Source organism: Myotis myotis, unplaced genomic scaffold, assembly GCF_014108235.1.
Source record: "Myotis myotis isolate mMyoMyo1 unplaced genomic scaffold, mMyoMyo1.p scaffold_m19_p_6, whole genome shotgun sequence".
Classification (NCBI taxonomy): Eukaryota; Metazoa; Chordata; class Mammalia; order Chiroptera; family Vespertilionidae; genus Myotis; species Myotis myotis.
Window position 1 is genome coordinate 35,149,853 of NW_023416368.1, and position 22,701 is coordinate 35,172,553.

The window sequence follows — 22,701 nt, forward strand, 5'->3', positions numbered from 1 at the left end:
TAGTCAGAGCCACAGTACTCGATGAAGTCCTTTATGCGTGGAATTAACTGTAAAAAGACAATAAAGAGGCCAAAGCCCTGTAACACGGCATGGTAGCTTTTGTTTTCTTATCCATGGGGCTGGACATCCGTGAGCCAAATAGAACTGTCTTCAAGTGACCTGACAGAAAATACTTCTGAGGGAAAACCCAACCCAGATCTAGATTGTCCAGTCCCTCGGTAGCTGTTACAACGTGTAGTGAATATCACATGGTCACCCCCTGCAAACAGCTTTTGAGTCCCACCTGCACTTCAGCTCACACCCAAAGGTGCTTTGGAGACAGGGGCTATGCCATCTTCTCTGTTCAGCGGTAGGAACTCACCCAAAGCTCTCCAGGACCTGTTCCTGAGCCCTACCAGGATTGCTTGTGGTAGAGAGAAAAAGTAGGCTTTTGAGTTCCGTGGTTTGCACCAGACAGCCTCAGTTTTGGCAACACCATAGCTGCAAACACATTCCCCTTAGCCTTGTTTTAAGGCAGTTCAGTTTTGGAAAGACTTTGATCCCCCCTCCCTCCCCCCCGGACTAATAAGGCTTGTCTCTATGTAAACATTCAAGTACCAAGTACATTAAAGACTTGGTTTTGATTTTTTAGATAAAGTATTACTATAACCTTTAGAAATCTTTCTTTTAAAGGTCACTTACTTGATTTTTAGTTGGGCAGAGTAACTTTTGGGGGCATAAATTATATTAAACAAAAATTAAAAGTATTTTCATTGAAGGTTTGGAACTGGACACAAGTGACTTCTATCCCCTCAGACCCTGAGATCAGCTAAGGGAGACCCGGTGGAAGTGGCAGTGGTGCCAGTATACCCAAAGGGGAGGGAGGGAGGTCTGGGAAGGGCATTGGGAGAGGATCTTCTGGTAGAAGTGAAGCAAGCCTGGAGCTCTTGTGGAGGCTTCTCCTCCACCCCTGCTCCTCTCCAAAGGGGCCCAAGAGTCCCTGAGGACCAGTTTCATGGGCACAGTCACATCTTATTGTCTCAAGCACCTTTCTTAGATGTAGTGTCCAGGCGTGGACATTAGGCCACATGGTTTGTGAGGCCATTTTCTTAGCTCAACAGCAGATGCCTCTGCTTAGTGGGAGGTGGCATCTGGCATCAACCAATGAGGCAAGATCTATTTGCCAGGAGCTCAGGTTTGCGGGGCCAGGAGATGAAGCTGTTCTGATTCTCCATTTGTGGGCTCCCAGAGTCCGACAAGCCTAAGAAGGACAGCAGAGCCCTGGCCAGTGTGGCTCAGTTGATTGAGCATCGTTCTGTGCACCAAAAGGTCACCCGTTCGATTCTCGTTGAGGGCACCTAAAAATAAATAAATAAAATATTTTTTTAAAAAGGACAGCAGATATCGTGGGGAGTTAATAACTTTTTCAAAATGTCCACCATTGCCCAGCTGGTGTGGCTCAGTGGTTGAGCACCGACCTATGAACCAGGAAGTCACAGTTTGATTCCTGGTCAGGGCATATGCCTGGGGTCGCAGGCTCCATCCCCAGTGTGGAGCCTGCAGGAAAAGCCGATCAATAATTCTCTCTCATCACTGACGTTTCCCTCTCTGTAATCAATAAAATATATTTAAAACAAAAGCAAAATGCCCACCACTCCCAAGTACACAGGAAACTTGAGTGCTCCAGTGTTACACCCTGAGGCCTCCAAGCGCGGTCCAGAGTGGACTCCAGGGTGCGTACCTCCTCTTCTTCACTGGCCTTCGCAGCGAGTCTCCAGCAGGTGATGGTGACAATGGGGAGTAAGCTCTCCCTTATGTGCAGTGTGGAACAAACCAGTGAGTAGAAGATGGATGTCAGAAACAAACTGTGAAGCACTTGTGATTTTTTTTTTTAAAGAAATTAAGCCCCCACCCCCAACCTCCTTTTTAAAAGACTGATTGTATTCCTCCATAAACAAGTTAGTGGCAGCTTTAGATTTGACCAGTGGCATTGCTCCTGGTATCAGTAAGGACCGATGCCTAGTCAGTCCTCCTTTCCTCACTAGGGGACTGACTGGAAGGGGGAATGGACACCTTCTCAGGGAACCCGAAGCCCCATCCTGGCTCGGCCGAGCTGGACAGGTCCAGACAAGCACAGCCGACCTTATGGCACAGCAGGTCCCTTCTCAGCGAGGTCCTCCCGACTCCAAGCCCCCCTGACGAGCACACAGCACTAAGCCGCAGGCACAGGCGGGTGCGGAGAGGGTCGGATGCTAGGCCTCCCTCTTGCAGCCAGGTACTTAGAGCCCAGCATGGGGAGGTCCCCTCACCATCCCTCCCAGGGCTCCCTACCGTCACTGAAGCCAGGAGGCGGCGGCAGGTGGTGAGCGCCAGGTTGGAAGTGGTGTGGGAGAAGGGGAAGAAGTCCCGCAGCCTCCCGAGCTGCAGCACGACTTCCTGCAAAGCGCCACGGAGCTCCACCGGCTCAAAGCGGGGATGGGGATGGCAGGGAAGGTGGGTGGCGGCTGGGCCCGCCCACCTGTGGCAGGAGCCGCCTGCTTAAGGTGAGCAGCCCCTTCGCCTTAATGAGATAAGGACACATATGTGATAACTTAATCAATAAAGAAAAGAAGGAGAAAAAATCGTGGAGGGGGAAGCGCCTCCCTGCGGCCCAGCGTTGCGGCCCCTCCCCGCGCCCGGTTCCCGTCCGGGGCAGAGCTCCCCACCCACAGGCCGTTCAAGCACCTACTCTACTCGCTGGGCAACCCCCAGGGAGAGAACCAGTGAGTCCCGCCTCGGGCCTCGTGCGGGGACCACCCGGGGCTCTGCCCGGCCTCCCGGGCGCGGCTCACCTGAGCGCGGGTGCAGGTGGGGCCGGCCGCGTCCCGAGCGCGCGTGAAGCGGGGGATGCGCGTGCTCCCGGGAGGGCCCCGTCGCGGGGACCGGGACCTGGGGGTGGCCGCCCCGCCACAGGCCCAGGGCCAGGTGGAGGTGGGCGACCAGCCGGCGCTCGCTCCGGGGGCCCACCGAGTCGCTCAGCCGCAGCGAGCGCGGGGACTCCGGCGGTGCCGTGGGGGCGGCGGCGGGGCCTGCGGCTCGCGGGGTCCGCGCAGCCCGCCCCCCGGGCCTCCCCCTGGACGGCGCGGGGAACCTTCCTTCTCCGAGGCGGCGGGGGACGGAGCCTAGCGGCCAATGAGATCGGACGCCCGTCCGGCGGCTCCTCCGACGGCGGGGACCGTGCGCCCGAAGCCATCGCGAGCGCGAGTCCTCGGTCCGGAGCGGCTGCCCCGGCCTTTTATCACGCGGCGCCCTGGCTGCCCGGGGCAGGCGGGCTCAGCGGGCCCAGCGCAGCCTCACCTGGCGCGGCGGGTGCGGAGCCCGCCCCTCCTTGGCACGGGCTCCTGCGGCGAGGGACGCCCACCGGGGACCCGGCCGGACCGGGCGCGCCTCTTCCCGCCCGAAGCCCCTGCCCCACGCTGTCTCCAGCCGGGATGGGGCAGCTGGTGACCCCGCGGGCCCGGGAGAAGGACGCCGGCCACATACCTGCTTCTTTCCTTAGACAGGCTTGCGAGGAGTTCTGACTCATAGTGTGACCTCGTGCAAGCGACTTGACCTCCCAGAGCCTCGACCACCTCTCTCCCCCCCCCCCGCCCCCACAAAAAGCGATGATCTCCCTTACAAAATCGTTCATTCATGCATCCCAGTTTCCCGTTGAGCAATATTTATTTAACACCTACAGTATCTTAGGCGCTGGGCCATAACAATGAATAAAATAGACATGCCCGCGTAGACTGTAGTCCGGAAATACAGAGAATACATGGAAGCCGCACAGTCTCACTCCCAAGGATATGCCCAACAGAGATGCACATGTGTGCACAAAAGACACCCGCTAATGTTCAGAGCAGCACTATTTGTAATAGCCCCAAACTGATACAACCCAAATGTTCATCAATAGTTGAATCAGATAAATTGTGGCCTATTCACACAATGGTATATCCATACAATGGAATATTATTCAGCCATAAAAAATAATGACTGAGCCCTAACCAGTTTGGCTCAGTGGATAGAGCATTGGCCTGCGGACTGAAGGGTCCCGGGTTCGATTCCGATCAAAGGCATGTACCTTGGTTGCGGGCACATTCCCAGTAGGGGGCGTGCAGGAGGCAGCTGATCGATGTTTCTCTCATTGATGTTTCTAACTCTCTATCCCTCTCCCTTCCTCTCTGTAAAAAAATCAATAAAATGTACTTTTTAAAAAATAATGACTGATACATGCTACAATAGGGACGGAGCTTGAAAACATTCTAAGTGGTAGAAGCCATTCATAAAAGGCCACAAACTCTATAATATCACTTATATGAAATATCCAGAATAGGCAAATTTATAGACAGAAAGTAGATTGGTATTTGCCTAGGGCTGGGATGTTGGTGAGGGGGGCAGGGCAAGTGAGGGTAACTGCTATGAGTATAGAGTTTCTTTTTAGGGTGATGGAAATGTTTAAAATTGATTGTGGTTATGGTTGCACAACTCTCTATATAGCATAAACTATGGAGTTGTACAATTTAAATAGATGAATTATGTGATATGTGATGATATTCTCAATAAAGCTGGAGATATATATATAGTGTGTCAGATGATGTAAGTACTATGGGAAGAGCCGGAAGGGGAGATAAGACTGGAGTGGAAGGTTGGAATTTTAAAATAGATGGTAGTAGGGCTCACTGAGGTGATGTGTGAGCAGATATTCTGAAGGAGGTTACGGGGTCAGGCAGATATCCAGGGGGAGAGCTTTTCAGGGCCTCCGTTTGGATCTGAGCTTTGTCGCTGCCCGTATGTATAACCTTGGACAAATTACTTACTTGGCGCTGTGCCTCAGTTTCTTTATCTGTAAAATAGCTATTCCCATTTTCTTTAAAAATAACCAGTATACCTAGTTCAAAAGGTTATTATGTGAATTAAATTAATTTTTTAAAAGAAAGTAAAGTAATTAGAACAGTACACTGGCACGAAATATAATGCTTCATAGCTATTTTTATTAGTTCCTACTGCAAGTGCAAAAGCCCTTGTATTCTAAGGTAGAAGCAAAGCATGCCTGTGATGACATGAATCAAGGAGGCCAGGTGGGACTGGTGCAGACACTGAGCAAGGGGAAGATTGTAGGACATGGGAAGAAGGTTTGTAACATTTACACTGTGAGATGGAAAGTCATTGACAGGTTTTGAACAGAGGAAAGACACTATCTGATTCATGTTTTAAGATTATCGCTCTGGCTCCTGTGTTGAAAACAGACTAAGAGGGGATAAGAATGCATGCAAGGAAAGCAGTTTCTGAGCCGTTGTAGCAATACAGATGAGCAATGGTGCCAGTGGTGAAAGATGGTCAGACTCTGGTTCTACCTTTGAAGATACAGACAACAAGCTCTGGATATTGGGCATGAGAGAAAGAGACTGGTTTTGACCCAAACAACTGTCAGAATTCTGGTTACATTTGTGATGAGGTAAGTTCTCTGACGTTTGGTGGGAGGCAGGTAGGAGTGGTAGGGATGCATACTCGGGGAGGGATGGAAGTCAACCTTTCAATTTTGGACACAATAAATTTGAAATGCCTATTACATATCCAAGGGGAGTGGTGTTCAGGGGAGAGGTTCAAATAAGAAAGATGATAGGTGGATCATTAATTCGTTAATAAAAATATATTGAAAACCTACCCTGTGCCAGGTCCTATTCTAGGTCCCATTCTAAGTTTTGGAGATACTAGTGAGGATGTTGACAAAACACCTCACGACCTCACCTTCTAATGGTGAGAGATCATAAACAAGTCATCAATCAATCGCAGTAATGTATCTAAAGTCTTTAGCTCTTCAGATGGGGGCACAATGTACAATTGCTATTGGGGTTTTTCTTTTCGTGTTTTTTAAAAAAATCCTCACCAGAGGATATTCCTCCCATTGATCGAGAGAGAGGAGAGAGAGAGAGAGAGACAGAGAGAGAGAGAGAGAGAGAGACAGAGAAGAAAGAGAGAGAAGAGAGAGAGAGAGAAGAAAGAGAGAAGAGAGAGAGAGAGAGAGAGAGAGAGAGAGAGAGAGAGAGAGAGAGAGAGAGAGAGAGAGATGTGAACAGGGGGCCGGGAATTGCAACCGAGGTACGTGCCCTTTATCGGGAATTGAACCCACGACCCTTCGGTCTGCGGGCCGACGCTCCAAACACTGGGCCAAACCGGCCAGGGCTGCTAGTGTTTTTTTAAATATTGGAGTATTGCAAGAGCCAGAAGATGGGGCTTGGGTTGGAAACGCCTCCTTTTCCCAACTAGTGACAGCCAGCCATCCCCGCCCCGAAACGAGCCAGAATTGTAGCGCTGCGGAATGGCCGCATTGCGCAGGCGCAGTCTGTCTGGCGTCCTAGGAGACGGACTGGAAAGCCTCTGCGCAGGCGTAATTCAAGCGGCGGAGGAAGCCCGAGGCCAGGGAATCGGGCGGGGCGAGCCCGGGGTGCGCCTGCGCACAGCGCACTCTCGCCCGGAGCCGCAGTCTCGGGAGCGCCAAGGCGGTTTTTCAGTCATCTTCGGCCAGCCGGTCCCGGGAACCCCGCGTCGTTGGACTGCACCCTGGGCCGGACGTCCACGGGCAGGGGAGAGAGCCACAATGCCGGTGAGGAGAATGGCTCAGCCGCTGTGGTTCTTCAGCTCCGCGGCCTGGCCCGGGGGTGCGGCCGTTGCCATGGAGGCGCGGAGCAGGCTGGCGGGCGGCCGGGGTGGGGCGGGGCAGGCCCGGCCCAGCCCCAGGTCCCGGGTCCCGGGTCCCGGGCGGTTGGGGAGCCTGGTGGGTGGGCCTGGGCTGCGCGGGCCTCCTCCTGCCCTTGGGAGGGACCGGGGCCAGCTCTGCTACCTTTGTCGCTGCTGCATCCCGCGGGGCCTGCGCTGCTGGAATGGAGGCGCTGTGCCAGAGGATGCGCTCTGGCTTTCAGCTCTGCCCGCTGGGTTGGGCATCTGGGAGCGGCCACAGAGAGTCGGTTTTGGATGCTCCGCACACCATAGGATCTCCACCGCGGAGCCAGGCTCCGGAAGGCAGCAGAGCGAGGGCTGCCTGCCCCTACTCCAGGCCCCTGAATCGAGCTGTCATTTCTCTTGGGGCGCCTTGGCTTACAGTGCAAGAATGTAACCCCTAGGTGTCTTTGTGTGTGAGGGGGTGGGGGGTGGTACCCTTGTCTTGTGCACTTAGGAAAGGGGTGACCGTAGTCCAGTATAGGATCAGAACACCTGAGCCATGGCCGGTTATTTGATTGTTACGAGGCCTTGGACAATTTAATCTTTCTGAGCCCTTAGTTCCCACATAATTTTACTTTTCCTCATGGGGTTGTTATCAGGATGAAATAAGATACTGCTCAGGAGAAATAAAGGACAGTGCTTGCCACTTAGCATTAAATACTCAATATTTGTTCCTTGTTGCTTTCAAATTGTTTATCAATCCGTTGAATAAATATTGGGCACCAACCACATGGTGGGCACCAGAGATGCGATATTGAGCAAAACCAGCCTGGTTCTTGACCTTGGAAAGAGAGAAGCTTGTCTTCTTGGGCGGAGGTCAAAACCATACATGTTTATAGAGACAAGCCACTTAACATTAATGAAGTCAGTTGGTGGCATACAATAGAAGTAGGTTCTGATTGATTAAGTGTTGCTATGTAGGAATGCTGGCTTACAGATGTCAGATCATCTATTTTTTTTTTTTCAAGAGAATCTGTAATTGTTATTTTGTGAAATTTTTCAATTTTTAACTTTTAGCAACGAAATAAAAATTAATATTTTTATTAGTTTCAGAAAGGAAAGGAGAGGGAGAGATAGAAATATCAATGATGAGAGAGAATCATTGATCGGCTGCCTCCTGCACACTCCACAATGGACCTGGCATGGACTGGACATTGAACCGTGACCTCCTGGTTCATAGGTTGACTCTCAACCACTGAGCCACACTGGCCGGGCCGAGAGATTTTTTAAATATACTATGAGCCAAACAAAAGACATCTGTGGGTTGAATTCAGCCCCTTGACGACCTGTTTGCAACCTCTGGTGTAGGCAGAGAAAAACAGACACTAATTAAATAATGAGTAATCAAAAGTGTAATTGTAACCGGATGCAAAAGTGAGAAGTGCTCTCAGGGCCTACACAGGCATGCCTTGTGTTATTGCTGTTTATTGCGTTTCACAGATGTTTTGTGTTTTTACAAATTGAAGGCAAGACCTTCCACCAGCAAAAAGATGATGACTCCTATTGCATTACTCTCTTTATTACATTACTCCATTTATTATTGTGGTTTGGTATTGAACTTGCAGTATCGCTGAGGTATGCCTGTACAAGGATTTGACCTACTCAGAAGTCTGCCCAGGTGAAGTGACTTTTGAGCTGAGACCTGCAGTATAAATGAAGAGGGGAGTGAGGGATGTTCTAGACAGAAGGAACTACACGTAAAAAGGTCTGTGGTGAGAGGGACCATGGTGACAATAAAAGGCCTAAAAGAAAGCCACTGTGGCTGTGGCTAAGAGAGCCAAGCACGGTAACTTGTGAAAGAAGATAGGAGAGGTAGACATGGGCCAGAGCCAGATCTTACCTTAAGGATTTTTAAAAAATATATTTTATTGATTTTTTACAGAGAGGAAGGGAGAGAAATAGAGAGTTAGAAACATCGATGAGAGAGAAACATCGATAAGCTGCCTCCTGCACATCTCCTACTGGGGATATGCCCGCAACCCAGATACATGCCCTTGACCGGAATCAAACCTGGGACTTTTCAGTCTAAAGGCCGATGCTCTATCCACTGAGCCAAACCGGTTTCGGCAAGGATTTTTATTTTTATCCTAAGATTTGTGGGAAACCATTGAAGAGTTTTAAGTAGATTGCTTCTCTAGTGCATCGAAGAGTATCAAATAGTAGTCATACTAAAACATTTTTCTCTGCTGCCATTTTCCCCCTTTTGTCTTTCATTTATTGTCGTCTTCTATAAAGAAAATAGACTATATATGGATGTATTATATGATAAAAAACATTTTACTAATTCATTATAAAAAAATAAAAGTCTCAGGAGAACAGAAGACCTGCTACCTACTATATTCTTGATGATTAAAGTTGTTCATTTTGTTCACATGTGTTTCCTACAGGTAGGAAACTCAGGAATTCCGGGACTTTTGTGCAGAATGACAATAACATACTGATTCATTTCTGCTTGAGTAGCATTTACTATAAATGTAAAGTTTATTTTCCCTCCGCTCATTTGTATTGTAAAAGAAACTTTTCTTTTTCACATTTTTAAGTACACTTTTTCTATTAGCTGTAAGATGTTGAACTGCATTTAACAGATGTTTATGGAGTACTTACATGTGCAAGGCACTGAGATGGCATAGTCACCTTTTTCAAATTTTAAACTTAATCTGTTGAAGGTAAATGTAAATGTTCTTTTCATGTAAATATTTTCTCCACCAGATCAATAAGTCAGAGAAGCCAGAAAGCTGTGATAATGTGAAGGTGGTTGTGAGGTGCCGACCCCTCAATGAGAGAGAGAAGTCCATGTGCTACAGACAGGCTGTCAGTGTGGATGAAATGAGGGGAACTATCACTGTACATAAGACCGATTCTTCCAATGAACCTCCAAAGACATTTACTTTTGATACAGTTTTTGGACCAGAGAGTAAACAACTTGATGTTTATAACTTAACTGCAAGGCCTATTATTGATTCTGTTCTTGAAGGCTACAATGGTGAGTACTTTGTATAGTTCTTTCTTTAAAAACAACTTTATTTTGGTATTATTAGTAACCCATAAATTCACTTATTGCAATTATAGTTTGATGAGTTGTAGTGAACACATACAGTTGTGAAACTAGCACACAATTCAATTTATCACCCCCAAAAGTTCCTTTATATTCATTTACAGTCCCACCCCCAGGTAGCAATTGACTTGCTTTCTATTTATGGTTTCACCTTTACTCAGAATGTCATATAAATCAAACCCTACACTGTCATCTTTCTTATCTATTTTCTTTTATTTGGCATACTTTTTTTGAGGGTCATTCATGTTGTAGCATCTATCAGTAGTTTGGCTCTTTTTTATTGCTGAATATATCACCTTTTATGATCTTTGATGGAAATCTGGATTCCAATTTTTTGGCTATTATATAAAATGCTGCTATGAGCATTCCTTTTAAGGCTTTGTACAGATACATTTTAAGGTTTTTCTTGGGTAGATACCTAGGAGTGGAATTGCTGGGTTGTATGGTTAATGTATATTTATTTTATTTTTATGAAGTCTGTATTATAATTAATTGGGAGAGTAGTAACAACTTGTTTGGCCAATTTTTTCCCATTAAAATTTTTTTATTTTTCAATTACAGTTGACATACATTATTATGTTAGCTTCAGGTGTGCGCCCCAATGATTAGACATTACATAACTTACTAAGTGATCACCCTCATAAATTTAGTACCCAGTGACATCATACATAGTTATTAGAATATTATTGACTATATTCCCTATGCTGTATTTTATACATACCCGTGACTATTCTGTAACAACCAATTTGTACTTCTTAATCCCTTTTTTCACCTATCCCCTTAACCCCCTGTCCATCTGGCAACTGTCAAAATGTTCTCTGTGAGTCTGTTTAGTTCTCTGTGAGTATCAGTGAGTCTGTTTCAGTTCTGCTTGTTTGTTTGTTCTTCAGATCAGTTAGTGTATCCTTCATTTCTTTTTTTTTTTTAAATATTTTTATTGATTTCAGAGAAGAAGGGAGAGGGAGAGAGAGATAGAAACATCAGTGGTGAGAGAGAATCATTGATGGGCTGCCTTCTGCACGCCCCACACTGGGGATCGAGCCCACAACCCGGGCATGTGCCCTGACTGGGGATCGAACTGTGACCTCCTGGTTCATAGGTCGACGCTCAACCAAGTGCCATAAAAGCAGAGCCGAAGAAAGTAGGAATCTACCCACGTGGATAGCTGAGAGAAGTACATTCTAAGCAGAGGAACAAACAAGCACAAAGCCCCATAAGCAGAAATGTGCTTGGTGTGTTCCAGGAATGAGAAGAGGCCAGAGGATTTGGCATCAAGTGAACAAACCCAAGTGTGTTAGACAAGGTCAGAGCGGTAAATGGGCAGAGCAGCTCATGTGGGTATTATAGGCTGGAGAAAGGACCCTGGCTCTTCCTTCCCTGTGAGTGAGATTCTCCTATGTTTTTATCTACAAGTTGTAAACATTTTAGGTCTTACATTTAGGTCTGTCATCCATTTTGAGTTTTTGTATGTGATGTGAAGTAAGAGTCTAGTTCTTTCCCTATTTTTTTCCTTCTTGCCTGTGGATATCCAGTTGTTCCAGCACCATTTGTTGAAAAGGCCATCCTTTCCTTTGGAACTAACTTGGTTCTTTTGGTAAAAATGAAGGGACCACAAATGTGTGGGCTTATGTTGGATTGTCTATTCTATTCCACGTATATCCTCTTTTGATTACTGCAGCTTTATAATGTTTTGAAATTAGGTAATATATGATCTCTAACTTTATTCTTTTTCAAAATTATTGTGTGTTTTTTCTGGTGTCCTTTGCATTTTCATATAAATTTTAGGATCACCTTGTCAAATTCTACCAAAGTAACCTGGGATTTTGTTGAATTGTTATTCTGACAATGTTGTAGTCTTCTGGTCCAGGAACATGATATATTTGTCCATTTATTATGTCTTGTTTAATTTCTTATATCAGTATTTTTATAGTTTTAATAAATTTGTTTTTAATTATTTTTTTGATACTTTTGTGAATAGAACTGTTCTTATAATTTCATTTTTGGAATTATGCATTGTGAATGTATAGAAATGCACTTGATTATTTTAGTAGGGTTTTTTTTTTATTGAGATAACAATTCAAATAACATAAAATTTACTACTTTAACCACTTTACAGTGTACAAGTCAGGTTTTCAGCACCTTCATAGTGTTGTGCAATTGTTACCATTATCAGTTTCCAGACATTTTCATTACCCCCCAAAAAAGAAACTTTTATCCGTATTAGTAGTTACATCTAATTCTGCTCTCTCCTACTCTGCAACAACTTATTACTTTCTGTGTGTATGAGTTTGCCTGTTCTGGGCATTTCATATAAATAGAATCACACACTACATCGTCTTTTGTGTCTGACTCCTTAGCATGTTTTCAGTGTTCATCCTTATTGTATGTATCAGTACTTCATTCTTTTTATGGCAAAATAATATTCCATTGTACGGATATAGTATATTTTGTATATTCATTTATCAGTTGATGAACAATTATTTTCATTTTTTGGCTATTATGAAGAATATTACTATGAACATTCTTGTACAAGTTTTTGTGTGAACATGTTTTCAGTTCTTTTATGTATATGTTACCTGGAGTGGAATTGCTGGGTCAAAAAGTTAACTGCCAGACTTTTCCATAGTGGCTGCACCATTTATGTACCCACCAACAATGTATGAGGTTCCTAATTTCTCCACATCTTTGACAAAACTTGTTATTTGTCTTTTTTATTGTAGCCATGCTAATATTATGAAGTGGTATCTCATTGTATTTTGCAGTTTATTTTTTAAAAACTATTGTATACTGCAACCTTGCTAAACTTATTATTTCTAGTAGACTATCATTACTATTATTATTTTATTATATTTATGTAAATTCCTTAGGATATTCTACAGACACAAGAGCATGTTGTTTGCAAATAAAGATAGTTCAACCAATTTCTTTCCTATTCTTTTTTTAAAAATATATTTTATTGATTTTTTACAGAGAGGAAGGGAGAGGAATAGAGAGTTAGAAATATCGATGAGAGAGAAACATCAATCAGCTGCCTCCTGCACACCTCCCACTGGGGATGTGTCCGCAACCAAAGTACATGCCCTTGACTAGAATCAAACCCGGGATCCTTCAGTCCGCAGGCCGATGCCCTATCCACTGAGCCAAACCAGTCACGGCTCTTCCCTATTCTTTTATTACTTGAATTGCACTATAGTTTCATAATTTCTTTCTGTTACCTGAATTGCACTGGCTAGAACCTACAGTACAGTGTAGTAGTGGTGATAGTGGACATTTTGTCTTGTTCCTGATCTTAGAGAGAAAGCATTCATTGTTGTAAATATGATGTGATTTGTAGATGTTTTTCTTTCTTTTTTGTTTTGTTTTATCGTCTAAAGCAGTGGTTCTCAACCTATGGGTCGCGACCCTTTTGGCGGTCGAATGACCCTTTCACAGGGGTCGCCTAAGACCATCCTGCATATCAGATATTTACATTATGATTCATAAAAGTAGCAACATTACAGTTATGAAGTAGCAACAAAAATAATTTTATGGTTGGGTCACAACATGAGGAACTGTATTTAAAGGGCCAGAAGGTTGAGAACCACTAGTCTAAAGTTTTACATAGGTCTCCTTTTTCCCCAGTTGACGCTCCCCCTCGCCACTCCAGCCATTCCCACCCAGGGCAAGCCCCCACTGTCCCAGTGTCTGTGTTTATTGGTTATGCTAATATGCATGCATACAAGTCCTTTGATTGTTCTCTAACACTCCCCCCCACCCCCCATTTGTCTCTGGATCTATTTTTTTTTTTTTTTTTTTTAAATATATTTTATTGATTTTTTACAGAGAGGAAGAGAGATGGTTAGAGAGTTAGAAACATCAATGAGAGAGAAACATTGATCAGCTGCCTCCTGCACACCTCCTACCGGGGATGTGTCCACAACCAAGGTACATGCCCTTGACCGGAATTGAACCTGGGACCTTTCAGTCCGCAGGCTGACGTTCTAGCCACTGAGCCAAACCGGTTAGGGCTGGATCTATTCTTGTTCATCAAATTATGTTGATCATTATATTCCACATATGAGTGAGATCATGTGATATTTAGCTTTCTCTGATTGGCTTATTTCTATTTGTAGATTTTTCATAGACATCCTTTATCAGATTGAGGATGTTTCCCTCCGTTCTTAGTTTGCTGAGAGTTTTTTCAGGAATGTATATTTCAGTGTTGGCGAACCTTTTGAGCTTGGCGTGTCAACATTTTGAAAAACCCTAATTTAACTCTGGTGCCGTGCCACATATAGAAAATTTTTGATATTTGCAACCATAGTAAAACAAGGACTTGTATTTTTTATATTTATTTTATATATTTAAATGCCATTTAACAAAGAAAAATCAACCAAAAAAATGAGTTCGCGTGTCACTTCTGACACGCGTGTCATAGGTTTGCTATCACTGGTATATTTTGTCAAATGCAATTTTTTCTGCACTTATTTAAATGATCTTTTAAAAAAGTCTGTTAATATGGTCAATTGCATTGATTGATTTTAAAATATGAAACCAGCCATGCCACCTGGTCATAGCGTATTATCCTTTTATATATTGTTAGATTTGATTCCCTAAAATTTTGTTTACATTTTTTGCATCTCTCTTCATGAGGAACATAAGTGTATAGTTTTCCTGTAATGTCTTTATAGGGTTTTGTTATCAGGATAGTTCTAATTTCATAGAATGAGTTGGGAAATATTCCCTCCTTTTTAATTATCTGAAAAAAAATTGTCTAGAGCAGTGGTTCTCAACCTTGGCTGCACATTAGAATCACCTGGGAATCTTTTTAAAATCCTGAATTTTGGGCCTCATCCTCCGGAAATTCTGTTTCTTTGTTACTAATGTTGTGGCCCCACCCCATAATAAAGAAACAGAATTTCTGGAGGATGAGGCCCACAAATCAGGATTTTAAAAAAATTCCCAGGTGATTCTAATGTGCAGCCTAAGTTGAGAACCACTGGTCTAGAGTTAGTATTATATCTTCCCTAAGAATTCACCAGTTAAGTTGACTGGGCCTGGAGTTTTTGTTTGTCTTGTGGGGTTTTATTTTGGTGAGAAGGCTTTTAACTACAGGTTCATTTTCTTTAATAGATACATTTAATATGATTATATGGGTAGGTGTAAATCTATCATCTTGCTATTTATTTTTGTCCCCTTTGTTCTTTGTTCACCTCTTCCTCTTTTTATGCCTTCTTTTGGATTAATTATGTTTATTATTCCATCAATACATCTTTGTTGTATTTTAGTGTTTGCTTTAACGTTCATAGTATAAATATTTAATATATCACAGTTTATCTTCAAGTGATATGCAAGTTTATGTATAATATAAACATTTTACACTATACTCCCGTTTCTGTCCTCCTAGGCTTTGTGCTATTGTTGTCATATATTTTACTTCTACATGTTATAAACTCCAATCCACATTGTTATTACATTTGTTTAAATCATCAGTTACCTTTTAAAGAGATTTAAATAATGAGAGAAAAATCTTACATATTTATTTAAGCCATGTAGTTACCATTTCTGGTACTCTTTATTGCTTTATGTAGATTCACATTTCCATCTAGTTTCACTTTCCTTCTGCATTGTAGAACTTCCTTTAGCATTTCTTAGAGGGGAGGTCTACTGTGATGAATTCTTCTGCATTTATAGTCTAAAAAAGTATTCATTTTGTTTTTATTTTTGAAAGTATTTTCAGATATAGTATAGGTTCTTAGTTTCTTCTTTTAATACTTGAACGATATTACTGTAGTCTTCTCATTCGTATTTTTTTTATGACCAGAAATCTGCTTTCATTCTTATCTTGGTTCTTCTATATATAATGTCTTTCTTTTCTCTGGTTGTTTTGACATTTTCTTCTTAGAGCAATTGATTATGATGTGTCTTGATATGTTTTTCCTTTTTTTTTGGTATGTTTTTCTTCATGCTTCTGTGCTTACAGTTCATTAAGTTCCTTGGACTTGTAGGATTGTAGTTTTCATCAAATTTGGAGAAATTTAAGACATTATTTCTTAAAGCATTTTTTCTCTCCCCTCTCTCTACTATTTGGGGGACTACACTGATGTATATATTAGACTACTTGAAATTGTCCCACAACTTACTGGTTTTTTTCAAAAATTTTTCTCTTTCTTTATGATGGGTTTTTTGTATGTTTTCTTTTGCAATGTCTGCTCTACCATTAACCCTGTCATTGTGTTTTTCATCTCACACATTGTAGATTTCATCTCTCGAGGTTTGATTTTGATCTTGTTATGTCTTCCATCCAAGTTCTTCCAAAGTTTCCACTGAACTTTTTAACATACAGAATACAATTTTTATAACAGTTTTAATGTCCTTGTCTGCTAATTCTAACATTACTGTCAGTTCTGAGTTGGTTTTGATTGTTGATTGATTTCTTAATTATGAGTCATATATTTTTGCTTTTTTGCAAGCTTGGCAGTTTTTTTGTTTGATGCTAGACTGTGAATTTTACCTTGGGTCTTAGACATTTTTTCATTTCTATGAATATTTATGAGCTTTGTTCTGGGATGCAGTTACTTTAGGATTATGAAGAAAATAACTACCATTTACTTGTACCCTACCAGACGTCATGTTGGTCACTTGAAGTGTTTCATTTGGTCCTCACTATTAATGTAGAGTAGCTAAATTTTTATTCCCATTTTACCTTTGAGGAGACTATGTCTGGATAGAAACTTGCTTAAGGTCAAGTGGATAAAAAGTGGCAGATATGTGATTCACACTGAGGTCTTTCTGATCTAGAACCTGTATTCTTTTGCTGTAATTACACTATCTTTTCCAACTTAATTTCCATATTACGTAATTACTGTACACATTACAAGAAATGTTTTTAAATGTAAGATTTTACATTTATGGTTTGGAGTTCTTTTTATTAATAATTAGAAATATCTCACTGACTGTAGTACTTTAATAGTGCTTTGCTCATGAGGCATAGAGTACATACATATTGTAATTATTGTCAATAAAAGTGAAACTTGTACTAGAATTCAGAGAAGAAATTGCATCACAGTGTCAAAGGAATTAATTTCAAGAGCTGTTGTTCTACAGACTTATACTCTAAAAAGACATTGATTCTCTTTATTTTCAGGGACTATTTTTGCATATGGACAAACTGGAACAGGCAAAACTTTTACTATGGAAGGTGTTCGAGCTGTTCCTGAACTGAGAGGAATCATTCCAAATTCATTTGCTCATATATTTGGTCATATTGCAAAAGCAGAGGGTGATACAAGGTAAAATAATTCTTTTATTTTTCCAATATTAAGAAGTACAAACTTAAGAAAGGCATATAGGTACAAATTTCATAAACACACTTTAAAACTGTTCTTATAAATATTTCACTGTTTTATGTTTTTAAAGTGATGTTTTGTTTATAGGTTTTTGGTCCGAGTGTCTTACTTGGAAATATATAATGAAGAGGTTCGTGACCTCTTGGGCAAGGATCAAACACAGAGGCTAGAGGTAAGGATAATTGAAATTGGAGTGCTTCCCAAAGACCAGTAATAGCTTCACCTTATCTCTGCCTACCTCTATAGCCAGATATCCTACACTCTCGCCACCCTATCCTACTCCCACCCCTGTCCTGCTTCCTATTCTTTCCAGCCTACTTTATTCTTATTTCAGAATCCTTACATTTATTCTTTTCCTCCTACCCCAACCCAGATTGGCTACTTCCTGTTTCTTTAAGTCTTAGCTTACATCATCTTAGGGAAACTTATTCTGTCCCTGCTTCACCAGCATAAGTCTCTCTAATGTATTCTTTTTTTTTTTTTTTAAATATATTTTATTGATTTTTTTACAGAGAGGAAGGGAGAGAGATAGAGAGTTAGAAACATCGATGAGAGAGAAACATCGATCAGCTGCCTCCTGCAAACCCCCTACTGGGGATGTGCCCACAACCCAGGTACATGCCCTTGACCAGAATCGAACCCGGGACCCTTCAGTCCGCAGGCTGACGCTCTATCCACTGAGCCAAACCGGTTCCGGCTAATGTATTCTTATATTGTCTTATACTTTTTTAATTCATGGCATTATCACAATGGAAATAAAATAATTTTTGTGTGTAATTATTTGTATGTTCTCCCTATAGATTTTCAATTCCACAAGTGTAGAGACTGTCTACCTTCTTTATCACTGTATACTCAATATCAAGCAGTGTCTCACAGATGTTTAATAAATAATTGTGTTAAGTAACACATTTATTTACACATTATATGTAGTGGATGTTCAATGTTCAATAAATAACACATAGATGTTCAATGAATAGATGTGAAAGAATTTTGGAATATGTGTTAAGTCTTATGATTATTTTTCTTAGGTTAAAGAAAGACCTGATGTGGGAGTTTATATCAAAGATTTATCAGCTTATGTGGTAAATAATGCTGATGATATGGATAGAATTATGACACTGGGCCACAAAAATCGTAAGTGTAATTCATAATTTTGATTAAACATTTATGTGTTGAGTAGGCTGGTTTAGAAGCAAAAACTGGTGTGACATTTTGTTCCACAAAGACTGGATTTTTAAGTTTCTTGAAAATCCTTTCTCTTTGATTATTTACTAGGTAGAGAGCACATATGGATGAAAGATATCACAAATTACTTTCTGTGCTGACCAAAATTTTGTTTCTTAGTACTGGTGCTATATTTTATATAACTGTTTATTTGTTAGCTACAGTAATATTTGGTAACATTTATTGAGCACTTACAATGTAGGAAGTGCTTGTTCTAAGTGATTTATTAGAATGGTCTCTTTTTTTTTTTTTCTTTTTTTTTTTTTATTGCTTAAAGTAATACAAAGGGTATTACATATGTGTCCAGAATGGTCTCTTTTAATCTTCACAGTAGACTATGACAGTATTAAATTCCTATTTTATGATTGAGGAAACCAAGACTTACTTTAAATAGCTTGTCCAAGGTTATATACTACTTAATAAGTGGCAGAATGAATATTTTAATCTAACCATGAATCAGTATAACCAGGCATTATACTGCCACCCTTTTAATGACAGGAAAAGCAAAACAAAATTAAAGTGGTATTTTAAAAATGTATATTTTTATTCATTTCAGAGAGGAAGGGAGTGGGAGAGAGAGATAGAAACATCAAAGATGAGAGAGAATCATTGATCAGCTGCCTCCTGCGTGCCCCACACTGGGGATCGGGCCCAACCCTGGCATATGTTTTCACCAGAAATCAAACCAAAGTGGTATTTTTTTTAGTAATTGTTTCAGGTTTTGTCTAAATAATAAAGAACTTTAGCAATATTTAATACACAGATGCCCCAGGCCTCATACTGGTGATGTTGCTAATAGCAATTAAAGATTAGAGATGAAAGATTAGAACATAGGAAGTAAACACGTTTCAAAGTTTTTTATGACTAGACTAAAAATCAAGGAAATTAAACAAATATTTAAAAAATCAGTTGCAGCCCAGCCAGCCAGCATGGCTCAGTGGTTGAATGTCAACCTATGAACCAGGAGGTCATGGTTGATTCCCGCTCAGGGCACATGCCTGGATTGCCGGCTTGATCCCCAGTGTGGGGTGTACAGGGGACAGCCGATCAATGATTCTCTCCCATCATTGATGTTTCTGATTTTCTCTCCCTATCCCTTATTCTCCGAAATCAATAAAAACATATTTAAAAAATCAATTGCATTCTTAAAAACCAAGTCGTAGAAAAAGACCAAATTTTAACAGGAAAATGAGCAAACGATATGTACAAATATGTTATTCACAGAACTGTACACAGCAATACGCATGTGAAAGGATGTTAATATTTGGTAACATTTATTGAGCACTTACTTTGTAGCAACTTCACAAATAATTAGGAAAATGGATATTAAAACAACAGTGGGAGATATTTTACCCATCAGTTTGGATGAAGGGTTATACAGGTTGGTGAGGCTGTACTGGTGATGAGATTATAAAATAGTACGGTTTTTTGAAGGGCAGTATAACAGTAACTGTTGAAATTTTAAAAAATGTATTTCTTTTGACATAGTGTTTCTAATTCTAGATATATATTCTAGAAAAATATATTTAAGTATAACAAATTTCTATTGAGACATTATTTGTGATAAAAAGTTTGACACAATCTAAATAACTATAAACAAAACATTGGTTATATAAATTATGGTACAAAAATACTGTAGACTATAATGAAGCTCTGAGAAAAATCACAGTGAGTTTAATCTCCTTGTAGAGACCTGGAATATTTTCAAGATATATGTATTATTAAGTGAACAGCAAATTTCAGAATAGTATTACTACATCATCCCATTAATATATTTGTAAAAAAGCCAAATTATTAAACTATGTGTTTGGATAGTGTGTGTGTGTATGTGTGTGTGTCTGTATGTTCACATGTGTGCATGTAAAATAGAAATGAAAGGACATTTAATAGGGGTTACTTTTAGGAAAGGGGAAGTAAGATTGGAAAAAAGGGATGTTGGGAGCTTTCATTGCTTTTTAAAAATATACTTTAAAATTTTTTGTCCCAGGAATATGTTCATGTACTGCTTATTTAATTTAAAAAATTTTTAACATAAGATTTCATTTATAGTAGTGACCAAAAGCTCCCATTAAGTACCTGAGAATTAGTTTAATAAAATGAAATAAAGATAAAGGGATTTGAAAACCTAAGATAGCAGAGAGGAAAATACTCTTAATAAATAGAGTCCAAGAATTGAATATTTAGTACAAATGTTTAGCACAAAAGTTCCAACATAAAAATATAAACTTTATCATATTGAAATATAGTAAAATAACTATCAAGAGGGAAATAGCAGAAGAGGAATATGGGACAATAAAAGACGCTATTATAAATAAAAGAATCAATACAAATATAAACTTAATTCCATTTTTTACAGATGGTCATAGTATAGAAATAGTTAATTTTATACTTAAGAAAATAAGTCATCTCACAAACAGCCTGCCTAGCAACTAAAATGCAAATTTAAATTATTTCAGTATATTTACATGTGGGCATCCTTGTAAATTGGTTAATATTTTTGTAGAGCAGTGTTTTCAGCCTTTACACCAAATTCCTTTTCTTAAAAATTATATTTTTGAATAAGTAATTCATACATATAAGGTAAAATTCAAAAGGCACAAAAGTATTCACTGAAAAACAAGTCTCTCTCCTACCCTTGTGTCTCAGTCACCTGGTTCCCATTCCTGGTGGCAACTTCTGTTAGTTTCTAATGTACCCTTTCTGATGTAGTCTATGTGTTTTTAAAGAGAGCTTGTCCTCTTACTTTATTCACTTAACAATATTATCTTAGAGATCATTTCACATTAACTCATACTTATCCTATATAATAAAAGGCTAATATGGAAATTGTCCCCTCAACTGGGAGTTTGACCAGGAGGCGGGGCCAGCCCTGCCAACCGCCCGAGGCTCCTCCCCCAGCCAGCCCAGCCCAGTTGGCCCCAATGGGGCAGGCCAGCTGGACCCCACCCGTGCACCAATTCGAGCATTGGGGCTCTAGTACATATATAAGCATTTTTAAAAGAATGATGTAGTATTTCATTGCATGAATCTACATAATTTATCTAATCTTTTACTGATGGACTTTTGGGTTGTTTTCAATCTTTTTTCTGAGCAATACTGCATTAAATATTCTTACATATACATGAGTTTATACACATGCAGTCATATTTATAGGATACATTTTTTCATATCCTCTTGAAAAGCATAAAAACAAATTTTTTTATTCCAAATAAATACTGGATAAAAATTAAAGCTATGGAAATGTTTTTTGTTTTATTTCCGTTATGACATGTCACTGTTTGGAGCATTGAGCCTACTTCTCTGCTGCAAGCTCTTCTCTCCCAGGGATTGTAAAGCTCAACATAGGTCACATTTAACAGCATGTCTGTTGCATTTCTTGGTTTTTATAACCAGATATGCAGAAAAATTACAATCATAAATAGCTTGTTTTACTTATATTGTAAAAACAATAGGTATTAATAAGATTTTTTCAAATTACATGTTCTCTCTTCATCCAAATTGGAAAATACTGCTATAGTGTGATTTGATACCACATAGCTATAAAACGATTTCTACTCTTTACCTGGTAATTCCAGTTTGGAAAATACATCCCATGGAAATAATACTAAAGAGAGAGAGAGGTATCTGCTCAGAGACGCTCATTTTGTGTTCCTTATGAGGACCTAAAGTGGGAAACCATTCCAAATACTAGTATCTCTCAATAAGGGAACAGCAAAATCAAGGTTTAATAGTTCTCTATGTTTTTTGAAGAAATTCATAATTTGATTTAAAAGAAAATAGAAAAATGTAGTATGAAGTCACAAGTCTTCGCTTTTTTTTTTCCCCCTAATTTTTTCTTTACCTTCTTTTGACAGGCTTTACTTTTTCTTTTTTTCAATTACAGTTTACTTTCAGTATTATATATTGGTTTCCAGTTGTACAGCGCATGGTTAGACAATCATATACTTTACATAGTTCTCCCCTTTGCCCCCCCCCATATTTCCAGTACCCAACTGGCACATACATAGTTATCACAATATTATTGACTATATTCCCTATGCTGTACATCCCTGTGACTATTTTGTAACTAGCAATTTGTATTTAATTCCTTCTCATCTTTCTCCCAGTCTCCCACTCCCCTCCCTCTGGCAGCCACCAGTCTGCTCTCTGTATCTGAACCAGTTTCAATTTTGTTTGTTCATTTATTTTGTTCTTTAGATTTCACATATAAGTGAAATCATATGATATTTGTCTTTCGCTGACTGACTTATTTAGGCTTTACTTTTTTTTCTTTTTAAAAAAGATACATTTTTATTGATTTCAGACAGGAAGGGAGAGGGAGAGACAGAGAGAGAGAAACACCAATGATGAGAGAGAACCGTTGATCGGCTGGCT

The 22,701-nt window shown here is 40.5% G+C and overlaps 1 protein-coding gene across 3 annotated transcripts in view; it reads left to right on the forward strand.

Annotated features, from left to right (window-relative positions):
- Positions 1–6,431: 6,431 nt before the first annotated feature.
- KIF3A (kinesin family member 3A) overlaps positions 6,432–22,701 on the forward strand; it is a 42,874-nt gene continuing 26,604 nt past the window's right edge. The window contains exons 1-5 of one of the 3 annotated variants that reach the window (XM_036313704.1): positions 6,432–6,604; positions 9,430–9,703; positions 16,902–17,046; positions 17,191–17,275; positions 18,132–18,237. In XM_036313704.1, coding sequence (XP_036169597.1) covers positions 6,599–6,604; positions 9,430–9,703; positions 16,902–17,046; positions 17,191–17,275; positions 18,132–18,237 — 616 coding nt within the window. In that variant the 5' untranslated portion in view covers positions 6,432–6,598. The remainder of the gene's footprint in view (positions 6,605–9,429; positions 9,704–16,901; positions 17,047–17,190; positions 17,276–18,131; positions 18,238–22,701) is intronic. The other 2 variants (XM_036313703.1, XM_036313705.1) reach the window with 2 other exon arrangements.